At 31.0% G+C, this 12,607-nt stretch overlaps 1 protein-coding gene across 1 annotated transcript in view; it reads right to left on the bottom strand.

Moving 5' to 3' along the window:
- The window catches only part of LOC107696307 (ceramide synthase 2-like), a 20,290-nt gene that overhangs the window by 3,148 nt on the left and 4,535 nt on the right, over nt 1–12,607 (bottom strand). Inside the window, exons 4-9 of the mRNA XM_016496597.1 lie at nt 11,980–12,097; nt 7,317–7,435; nt 5,981–6,038; nt 5,571–5,618; nt 2,219–2,311; nt 363–491 (exon numbers count right to left, since the gene is read on the bottom strand). Of these exons, the coding sequence (XP_016352083.1) occupies nt 363–491; nt 2,219–2,311; nt 5,571–5,618; nt 5,981–6,038; nt 7,317–7,435; nt 11,980–12,097 (565 nt within the window). The remainder of the gene's footprint in view (nt 1–362; nt 492–2,218; nt 2,312–5,570; nt 5,619–5,980; nt 6,039–7,316; nt 7,436–11,979; nt 12,098–12,607) is intronic.

Below are 12,607 nucleotides of genomic sequence, written 5' to 3' on the forward strand. Positions count from 1 at the left end.
CACATATATATATATATATATATATATATTAACAAATTATAACAAAGAAAATTAACAAAAGCACACACAAAAAATACAAAAACTTTAAAATTAAACTGAAAATTCACAAATAAAAGTAAAGCTAACTGAAATAAATAATTTAAGTTGAAGTTGTACATTTTAAGTTGTGAAAGCACATAAAAATCCAAATTACTCTAAAGCACAAAACGTCATAAAGCCAAAACCAAGTGTAAAGGTTACTGTGAATGAACAGGTGTGACCAACAGGAAACAGGAGTGAAATCATCAGATGGGGATTTTTCTGGCCGTGTTAGACTCATTGTTTCTGAGCATGAATGCGTGACTCAGCGGTCGAGCTCGTACCTCCAGCAGGAAGTCAGAGGAGTCGTGGACGAGCATCACCAGGGTCCCGATCCGAATGTAGTTGGAGCAGTACGAGAAACCCAGCAAGAAGATGGTGGCGAAGTGATGGACGATCTGTTCTTTGAAATCCTAAAGCAGAATTAATGGAAGAAGGCAAAAGAATATCAGTAACTGATATTATGGTGGGCGGTACTGACAGGAAATGAAACCTGAAACAACCGAACGACAAATCTGTCTAGACAATAGATAATGTGCTGCTGACACAATCAAGGAAGAAAACCACACACGAAATCGCTTTCATTTCTCAATCCTTCAAGCATTTAAAGAAACCGTTCACACAAAAATTAGCTGAAAATGTACTCACCCTCAGGCCATCCAAGATTAGGATGAGTTTGTCTCTTCATCGATTTGGAGAAATGTAGCATTACATCAGTGTCTCAGCAATGGATGCTCTGCAGTGAATGGGTGCCGTCAGAATGAGAGTCCAAACAGCTGATAAAATCATCACAATAATCCACAAGTAATCCACAGCACTCCAGTCCATCAGTTAACATCTTGAGAAGACAAAAGCTGAAACAAATCCATCATTAAGAAGTTGTTAACTTAAATATGAGACTATTATCCATAACAACGCTTCCTCCAGTGAAAAAGTGCATCTCCTGTTGTCTCTCACATCAAAATCCAGCCACATATTTGTTTAGAGCTGTTTAAACGGTGCTTGATCTGTGCAGATTTCTCTCCTGATTCACACCAGAACACTTTTTCACTGGAGGAAGAGTTATTATAGATTATAGATTATGGACTCGTATTTTAGCAATTGTTTGAAGTTAAAAACATCTTAATGATGGATCTGTTTCTTACAAACACATAGCTTTTGTCTTCTCCAGATGTTAACTGATGGACTGGAGTGGTGTGGATCACTTGTGGATTATTGTGATGTTTTTATCAGCTGTTTGGACTCTCATTCTGACGGCACCCATTCACTGCAGAGCATCCAATGGTGAGCAAGTGATGGAATCACACATTTCTCCAAATCTGATGATGAATTTTCAGAAAATGTTCATTTTTGGGTGAAATATAAACTCAAGTTTCCAAGCTTTTCACTGCTGTGTGGTTAAAACCAGCATCCACATAGAAATGTTGTCATTTTCCTTGCTATTACAGGTAGATTTTTCTGAGATATGACACATACAAGCCCATATTTATCACTGTCATAGTATAAAGCTTGAGTGATGAAATTCTCTTTAACTTCTCCAACACAGCAATGAGATCAAATGTAGAGCAAATGGAAACTTTTACACATTTTCTGAGATGTTTCTCCTCTAAAAGACTCAGTAACCTGAGTATACAACTTCAGAGGATTTCAAACAAGGTCTTAAACTGTGCTCAAGAGACGAACGTCTCAATCAAAAGACAGAGATCTCAATATGAACTCAAAAATTCCTCATCAAATGGCTCTAAACTCTTAATGGATGACAACTGTTGACTCAGTTGTGGATACTTTTAGTTCTCCAAAGGAGGAACTAAAAATAAAAGTGCGATATTTAAATGAAATGCAACTAAAAACTCAATTAAGTCTCCGCTGAGCAATAATATGTTACTCTGTGTGACAGTCGTCAGACAACAAAGAATGTTAAAATATTAAACTGAAGATTCATGTTAATACATTTTAACGTATATTTAACTTTATTTTGCTAGCCGACAGGTGAGCAGCTAGCAAAGTAAATAATTGAGCAGCTCTAAAAGGACATTCGCTTTGAAAGAGAAACTCTGACCAGGTAACACACACGAGGTCATCATAAAACATTCAGAGAGCAAATAACTCCCCTGAGGGACACTATTGTGCGAGATCTTACTTTTCTCTTAATGTCCACAGACACACAGAGCAGCAGAGACGAGTAGAAGCCCAGCTCAAGCATGTAGTACCAGTAATGAGCGTCCTGAACTGGCTAGAGACACAAACACAGGACCTGAGTGAAAACAGGGCTCACAGCAGGCTTATTATAGGTAACTAAAAAGCTTTTTCATTGCTTGAAATACAATAAACTCAAAAAAAATGTTTTTTTAATCATTTTAGCTAGTTGCCAAGGCAACATCTCACATTTTAATTTCTCATTTTTCATTTTTATTTAGTTTAACTTGATGTACTAAAATGACTAAAACTGAAATAAAAATGACTAAAAACTACATAGACATGTTTACACAAATAATAACAGTAATAAATGAATACATTTGACCAAACACGCAAGAAAATCACAAAAACTAACTCAAATGTTTAATGAAAATGGAAAATATAAAAATTTAAAAAAAAATCAACTTCATCAAAAGCAGAAGCCTTTTTAAAATTATGAGAAATTATAAGACTGCAATTGTAAATATGTTGTCAAAACCAGCATCCATGTGAAAAAAATATTGAAATTCACCTTTACATTACAGGTAGATTTTTCTGATAATGCTAAAATATGACTCATATCGGCACAAACCTACAGTATGAGTCTAATATATATTTAGATATTTAATATATAGTCTCTTCTGTTCACCAGGGCTGCATTCATTTGATCAAAAATACTGTAAAAGAAAATTGTGATATATTATTACAATTTCAAATATCTGTTTTCTAAGTGAATATTTTGTAAAATGTAATTTATTCCTGTGCATCAAAGCATCATTACTCCTTCAGAAATCATTCTAATATGCTGACTGGCTGCTCAAGAAACATTTCTGATTATTATCAATGTTGGAAACAGTTGTGCTGCTCAATATTTTTGAGAAAACCTTGACACATTTTATTTTTCAGGATTATTTGATGAATAGAAAGTTCAAAAGAACAGCCTTTATTTGAAATGGAAATTTTTTGTAACATTATAAATGTCTTTACCTTTACTGTTTTGAGCAATTTAATGCATCCTTACTGAATAAAGGTATTCATTTATTTAAAAAAAATATGGAAAAATATCCACCTGAGGAAATCCTCTCCAGCACTCTCTCTGATCCCAGAACCAGGGCGTCTATGAGGAAGACAAACACTGCGTGACAAATCACTTTCACACAACCACCATTAAAATCAAACACCGACATCAAAACTGCTTCCTTTAAGCGTCTGACAACAAAAGAGCCAGTCATACAGCGAGAAGCACACCGAGTCCCGAGGGCTTGTGTTGTGTTTCAGAAAAACATTAGAACCACGTGCATTCAAAACAACAAAGCTCAGGCTTGTTCAAGCCCTCCTTCGTGTTGCTTTAAAGCGTTTAAGGTTTCTGAGTAAACTAGACTTTAACTAGGGGACCCTAATTAGGAGACGACTCAAAAGACACCAAGCCCAAGACACACTCGGGTTCACGAGGGAATAAAACTTCAAATGTCTACTCACGTTAATTAAAGACGCCAATCCCGCGGTGAAAGCAAGCTGGTAGAACACAAACCTCCAGCTGGGGAAACAAAAGATATGAAGTATGAAGAAACAGGTTTACTACACAGCTCTGCATCTTGAAATACCATTTCTGCTTTTTTTATTTTTTTTGGCAAAATTTGATGATGCTGAGTTCAAAAATATCAACAAAAACTTTACATCATGGACAGTTTTTTCACAAAATAAGAATTAAGGTTTTTTAAATTGTATCTATTTGCATCAACTTTAATGCACATGTCAAAGTAACAAAAGCAGTCAAATGTCAAAAGTTTTTTGATCAAATAAATGCAGCCTTGGTGAGCATTTATATATATAACAACAACAATGTAACAATTAAAATGGAGTTATTTTATAATTCCATTTCACATGCTCATATTTATTGAGAGACTACATGGAATACTACATGGAAATTTAAATAAATAAATAAATACATTCTCAGGGCTGGACTATTATGTGAACTACAAAAAGATTAAAGGTGATTTAAATGGTAATGGATTAAAAGTATTACTTAAGATTATTGTAGATATATGTGTATGGTGACAATGAAGTGATTTGATTGATTGACTTTCAAAAAGACCCAATATTAATATTAATATATAAAAATATCAATAAAAACGTTCCTTCACGATGGACAATGGACTTTTTATAAAGTAAGAAGGTTTTTCAAATTATATATATATATATATATATATATATATATAATACATTTATCAAAATAAAAAAAGCAGTCAATGTCAAAAGTTTCTGATGTCAGAAGTATTTAAAATACATAATTTAACTTACAATCTGCATTTAATATGCATTTGATGCAATTTACACAATTAGCATGTATTGATTTTTTTCACAAAATCTGTCATTTTCTGTCTGGATGCAGTAAAACGCCCACAGATGCAGCAAAAAACATCAGGCTCGTGTTTGCATTTTCTCCATCACTGTCCATAATTCTGACCTTGAAATCATGATTATGCATAAAATAATGTCATGCTTGGCTGGGAACTGAACAGATAGTTGTGATGTGGCTCAGATTCAGACAGGAACTGTGTGTTTGTGATGTGTTTCTGCTGATTAAGGAGAATATGAGACTTCTTGACCTTACAAAAGCTTGTCAAAAGCAAAATGCGACAAAATGCATCACATTTTGAGTGAAAGTGTGACGTGCTCCAGCGAAACAGACACTATTTTTGGAATCGGCAGCACAAAGTATTGTATTTCATTCAGCAGATACAGTATGCTGCAGGGCCATGTGATCAGTTCTCTGTGGAACTATGATTGTGATATTATCAAAAGGTGAACTTACCTGGCCTCGCAAAACTTCTTACTGTTGCTGGGTCGGTCCAGGTTTCTGCGGTTACGGAACCAGGTCTCCACTTGTCTGTGAGTCAGGTTGCACTGGTTAACCAGGCTGGAGATCTCATTCTAGATGGATTAATGCAGTGACATGAGCTATTATTTCACAATGAACAATAATTCAATAAGACCAATACAATAGGTCTATTGACAGCATCTGTGATAATGATTACCACAGATTATAACTCATGCCTGAGCATGTGAGAAACATTTCTGATTATTATCAATGTTGGAAACAGTTGTGCTGCTCAATATTTTTGAGAAAACCTTGACACATTTTATTTTTCAGGATTATTTGATGAATAGAAAGTTCAAAAGAACAGCCTTTATTTGAAATGGAAATTTTTTGTAACATTATAAATGTCTTTACCTTTACTGTTTTGAGCAATTTAATGCATCCTTACTGAATAAAGGTATTCATTTATTTAAAAAAAATATGGAAAAATATCCACCTGAGGAAATCCTCTCCAGCACTCTCTCTGATCCCAGAACCAGGGCGTCTATGAGGAAGACAAACACTGCGTGACAAATCACTTTCACACAACCACCATTAAAATCAAACACCGACATCAAAACTGCTTCCTTTAAGCGTCTGACAACAAAAGAGCCAGTCATACAGCGAGAAGCACACCGAGTCCCGAGGGCTTGTGTTGTGTTTCAGAAAAACATTAGAACCACGTGCATTCAAAACAACAAAGCTCAGGCTTGTTCAAGCCCTCCTTCGTGTTGCTTTAAAGCGTTTAAGGTTTCTGAGTAAACTAGACTTTAACTAGGGGACCCTAATTAGGAGACGACTCAAAAGACACCAAGCCCAAGACACACTCGGGTTCACGAGGGAATAAAACTTCAAATGTCTACTCACGTTAATTAAAGACGCCAATCCCGCGGTGAAAGCAAGCTGGTAGAACACAAACCTCCAGCTGGGGAAACAAAAGATATGAAGTATGAAGAAACAGGTTTACTACACAGCTCTGCATCTTGAAATACCATTTCTGCTTTTTTTATTTTTTTTGGCAAAATTTGATGATGCTGAGTTCAAAAATATCAACAAAAACTTTACATCATGGACAGTTTTTTCACAAAATAAGAATTAAGGTTTTTTAAATTGTATCTATTTGCATCAACTTTAATGCACATGTCAAAGTAACAAAAGCAGTCAAATGTCAAAAGTTTTTTGATCAAATAAATGCAGCCTTGGTGAGCATTTATATATATAACAACAACAATGTAACAATTAAAATGGAGTTATTTTATAATTCCATTTCACATGCTCATATTTATTGAGAGACTACATGGAATACTACATGGAAATTTAAATAAATAAATAAATACATTCTCAGGGCTGGACTATTATGTGAACTACAAAAAGATTAAAGGTGATTTAAATGGTAATGGATTAAAAGTATTACTTAAGATTATTGTAGATATATGTGTATGGTGACAATGAAGTGATTTGATTGATTGACTTTCAAAAAGACCCAATATTAATATTAATATATAAAAATATCAATAAAAACGTTCCTTCACGATGGACAATGGACTTTTTATAAAGTAAGAAGGTTTTTCAAATTATATATATATATATATATATATATATATATAATACATTTATCAAAATAAAAAAAGCAGTCAATGTCAAAAGTTTCTGATGTCAGAAGTATTTAAAATACATAATTTAACTTACAATCTGCATTTAATATGCATTTGATGCAATTTACACAATTAGCATGTATTGATTTTTTTCACAAAATCTGTCATTTTCTGTCTGGATGCAGTAAAACGCCCACAGATGCAGCAAAAAACATCAGGCTCGTGTTTGCATTTTCTCCATCACTGTCCATAATTCTGACCTTGAAATCATGATTATGCATAAAATAATGTCATGCTTGGCTGGGAACTGAACAGATAGTTGTGATGTGGCTCAGATTCAGACAGGAACTGTGTGTTTGTGATGTGTTTCTGCTGATTAAGGAGAATATGAGACTTCTTGACCTTACAAAAGCTTGTCAAAAGCAAAATGCGACAAAATGCATCACATTTTGAGTGAAAGTGTGACGTGCTCCAGCGAAACAGACACTATTTTTGGAATCGGCAGCACAAAGTATTGTATTTCATTCAGCAGATACAGTATGCTGCAGGGCCATGTGATCAGTTCTCTGTGGAACTATGATTGTGATATTATCAAAAGGTGAACTTACCTGGCCTCGCAAAACTTCTTACTGTTGCTGGGTCGGTCCAGGTTTCTGCGGTTACGGAACCAGGTCTCCACTTGTCTGTGAGTCAGGTTGCACTGGTTAACCAGGCTGGAGATCTCATTCTAGATGGATTAATGCAGTGACATGAGCTATTATTTCACAATGAACAATAATTCAATAAGACCAATACAATAGGTCTATTGACAGCATCTGTGATAATGATTACCACAGATTATAACTCATGCCTGAGCATGTGAAACTGCCACTTTACACGTTTCTTTTCCCAAACAATCCTCATTACAAAGACACATAAAACAGAAACACACACACATTTAAAAATTCAGTGAAACAAAATATTTACCTGAATAATTATATCATTTATAATTTATTATTATTATTATTATATTATCTAGTAATATAATCCTATTTCTATAAATCTATAAATTAATAATTCACATAAATCTAAAATAACATTGTTAATTAAATGTAATTATTTAATGTTTTATTATTAATTTAATTATCAGTTTAATTATATAATTATATATTTACAATATATGAATCAATAATTTGTGCATGAAACATATGAAACAATTGTTTTAATTGATCAAAGGTGTAGTTTTGAGTTGCATAAATGTCTTATGAAATTTAACTGATAACGGTTTTGTTTTTGTATCTTTTATATAGATTAAATTTAGTAGTGAAAGTGACAAAAATTGGTGAAATAAAAAAGGTAAAATAAGCTTCTGATTTAGACTTCAGTCTACATCCTTTTGAGCTTTTTTTCAGTTTTCATTTTAATTTTAGTTCGTTTTAGCAATTTTGTTATGTGCTTTTCTCATTTTTATTATTTTTATATATTTCAGTGTAGCTTTAATTTAATTTTATTTCAGTTTTCATTTTAATTTGAGTTCATTTCAGCAATTTTGTTATGTGCTTTTCTCATTTTTATTATTTGTATATATTTCAGTGTAGCTTTAATTTATTTTTATTTCAGTTTTCATTTTAATTTGTTCGTTTTAGCAATTTTGTTATGTGCTTTTCTCATTGTCATTATTTTTATATATTTCAGTTTAGCTTTATTTTATTTTTATTTCAGTTTTCATTTTAATTTGAGTTAGTTTTAGCAATTTTGTTATGTGCTTTTCTCATTGTCATTATTTTTATATATTTCAGTTTAGCTTTATTTTATTTTTATTTCAGTTTTCATTTTAATTTGAGTTAGTTTTAGCAATTTTGTTATGTGCTTTTCTCATTGTCATTATTTTTATATATTTCAGTTTAGCTTTATTTTATTTTTATTTCAGTTTTCATTTTAATTTGAGTTAGTTTTAGCAATTTTGTTATGTGCTTTTCTCATTGTCATTATTTTTATATATTTCAGTTTAGCTTTATTTTATTTTTATTTCAGTTTTCATTTTAATTTGAGTTAGTTTTAGCAATTTTGTTATGTGCTTTTCTCATTGTCATTATTTTTATATATTTCAGTTTAGCTTTATTTTATTTTTATTTCAGTTTTCATTTTAATTTGAGTTAGTTTTAGCAATTTTGTTATGTGCTTTTCTCATTGTCATTATTTTTATATATTTCAGTTTAGCTTTATTTTATTTTTATTTCAGTTTTCATTTTAATTTGAGTTAGTTTTAGCAATTTTGTTATGTGCTTTTCTCATTGTCATTATTTTTATATATTTCAGTTTAGCTTTATTTTATTTTTATTTCAGTTTTCATTTTAATTTGAGTTAGTTTTAGCAATTTTGTTATGTGCTTTTCTCATTGTCATTATTTTTATATATTTCAGTTTAGCTTTATTTTATTTTTATTTCAGTTTTCATTTTAATTTGAGTTAGTTTTAGCAATTTTGTTATGTGCTTTTCTCATTGTCATTATTTTTATATATTTCAGTTTAGCTTTATTTTATTTTTATTTCAGTTTTCATTTTAATTTGAGTTAGTTTTAGCAATTTTGTTATGTGCTTTTCTCATTGTCATTATTTTTATATATTTCAGTTTAGCTTTATTTTATTTTTATTTCAGTTTTCATTTTAATTTGAGTTAGTTTTAGCAATTTTGTTATGTGCTTTTCTCATTGTCATTATTTTTATATATTTCAGTGTAGCTTTCATTTATTTTTATTTCAGTTTTCATTTAATTTGAGTTAGTTTCAGCAATTTTGTTATGTGCTTTTCTCATTTTTATTATTTTTATATATTTCAGTGTAGCTTTAATTTTATTTTATTTCAGTTTTCATTTTAATTTTAGTTCTTTTTTGCAATTTTGTTATGTGCTTTTCTCATTTTTATTATTTTTATATATTTCAGTGTAGCTTTAATTTAATTTTATTTCAGTTTTCATTTTAATTTCAGTTAGTTTTAGTAATTTTATTATGTGCTTTTGTCATTTGTTTTTATTTCAAATTTAGTTTTAGTAATTACTTCCACTTAAACTAGCTGCCAAGACAACATCCCTCATTTTGTTTTTCATCTAGTATTTAGCTTTAAATCAATTATTACAAATTATTTTCATTAAAATGCTTTTTCTTCGGCCATAAATATAATATTTATGAATAAAATAATAATATTATGAATAAAATTATTTTATTCTATTATAAAATAATAATAATAAAATAATAATATTATGAATAAAATTATTTTATTCTATTATAAAATAATAATAATAATAATATGAATAAAATTAATAATGAATAAAATAAAAAGGTAAAATAAGCTTCTACTTCAGCCTACACCTTTTTCAGTTATGTAAATATTATTTATAATTACAACGGAATGGTGTATGAGAGCCAAAAAACAAGCAGACACGAGAATACCAGTAAGATATACGTTACTAACGTGAAGCCTATTTACATGCAGCAAACTCCTCCATATAAATGATGCAAATTATAACCAAAAATTAATCTGCCAAGAAAAACGAGGACATTAAAATAATGAAATGAACTTCAGAAAAAGACGCTAATGGGGAACACGTCCAAAAGAAATGTCAACACTATCAGGTTCCTTACAACACACTGTTTGTGCAGCTTCCTCTTGCATTATGAAATATATAATGCATATTTTCTTTCCTTACTGCCTTTATAAGCTTCATATGAACTGAATTCATTTTAGATCTCACCTATAAAAACCTACTTTTACCTAATTCAGTCATATCAAATCATATTTTTGACTTAAATAACCAGTTCAATTCAATCACATGAAGCACATTTTTACGTCACCTGTAGCATTTCAACAGTGTCATACTGCAATGAATTTCTTGCTCTTTGAATCAAGCTTCATTAATCAGGGAGCTTGTTCTGAGTTACCCATGTGTCTGTTAAAAACGCATTCGCTCTCTTCCCGGATGTGGTTACACATCCACACACTCGTTTACAAAGCACTATGGGATTTTCCAGGAAAGGAAGATGCAAAACAACAACTGTTGGAGAATAATCTCTCAGTGTATGTTTGCATAAATGAAAGTAGATTCATACGTGTGTTTAATGCGTGTTTGTACGAGTGCAGGTGTTGGTTTACTTCAGGGACGAATCTGTCCCCAGATATTAGTGCTTTCTTCATTATTAAAAGAGGTTTCTTTTTACTTCTTTAATTATACAGGATTCAATACCATATTTTAATTATAAAATAATAATGTTTCAATTATAAAAATCAAACTAATCAGTAAAGAAATATATTATTATTGCAAAAATAAAATTGTACTGTAGAATATAAAATATCTGTCCCCAGATATTTGTGGATTTAAAGGTAAAAATGATTCATACATAAAATTGTTTCTTAAATTCTAAAAGATGCTGCTAAAAATAGTGTTTTTTTTTGTATTATTTATATACTTTTATAGTATTTACACAGTATAATATTTTAGAGTGTATAGTATTTTATAGAATTATACAGTATATTTATATAATATTACAGTATTTATTCATATTTTTTAAATTTGATTATTAGTTTTAGTCATTTTGTTATGTGCTTTTGTCATTTTTATTATTTGTATATATATATTTTACTGTAGCTTTCATTTCTTTTTATTGTGGTTTTCATTTTAATTTTAGTTAGTTTTAGTAATTTTGTTATGTGCATTTGCATTTTTATTATTTTTTATATTTTTCAGTTTAGCTTTTATTTATTTTTATTTTGGTTTTAGTTGTGTATCTAATATTTAGCTTTATTTAAATTACTGAAAATGATTTTAATAGTTTTATTTAACAATAACAACACTGGGCTGAAAATGCTTTTTCATTAGCCAATGCCAAATAGCATATAATAATAATAATAATAATAATAATAATATATTCTATACATATATGTTTATATTAAATTATATTTCATAATATATTTTATTTGTAATGTATCTTTATAATACTCAAAGCACTAAAACACATAAAAAAATAATACACGGAATGAAAATGTAAAAAAAAATTATATTAAAAACAACAGATGTATATGGTATGTCCTCATTAGATTGCTCAGTAAATGTGTGTGTGTGAGTGTGTGTGTGTGTGTGTACAGGTTTATATATTCTGGTGGGGACTTAAACCTGACTACACACAGACTCCTGGGGACTCGTGTCACGGTGGGGACCTAAATTGTGGTCCCCAAGGGTACAAAAGCTTATAAATCATACAGAATGAAGTTTTTTGAATGTGTGTGTGTGTGTACTCACCTGTGTCGGCTGTCTGCTGTTTTTAGTGTAAAATGCCTCTAAATTTGAGGCAGGAGCGACTTTCAACCGAACTTGATCTTTCACTCCTAAAACTCTGCTGAGAGGAAATGCCACACGTCTGCAAGAGAGAGAGATGGGAAAGAAAAGATTCAGGACACAAGATGCATTTCATCAATGTCTTTTTGTGACTAAATGAGACCTTTATTCACATCTCACAGAAAATAAGAGCACGCATTGCTCACAAATTGCTCAGGAGGAGCTTGTACATTGAAATGAAATTATGACTATTGTTTAATATTACCTACACAAACACTACTATTGTATATGAATATGTTTTCATTGGTTGGACTTTAACTAGATGTGGAAATATGATCTGGGATCAATGGTGGGTGAAACAGGTCACAGCATCAGCTGACATGACAGGCTCTTTGTGTTGCTATAGCGATCAGCTGCTGCAGCAACCACACACACACACACACACACACACTGTCTGCCTGCTGCTGTTTGTTGATAAAGCATCTCCCTCCCTTCCTATAACACAGTAGCCTTCATCTGCTCCCTCGGGCCACATACACACACTCACACACACAGACACACACACACACACACACACACACACACACACACA

The sequence above is a fragment of the Sinocyclocheilus anshuiensis genome, unplaced genomic scaffold (assembly GCF_001515605.1).
Source record: "Sinocyclocheilus anshuiensis isolate Anshui unplaced genomic scaffold, SAMN03320099.WGS_v1.1 scaffold217, whole genome shotgun sequence".
In the NCBI taxonomy this organism is placed as follows: domain Eukaryota; kingdom Metazoa; phylum Chordata; class Actinopteri; order Cypriniformes; family Cyprinidae; genus Sinocyclocheilus; species Sinocyclocheilus anshuiensis.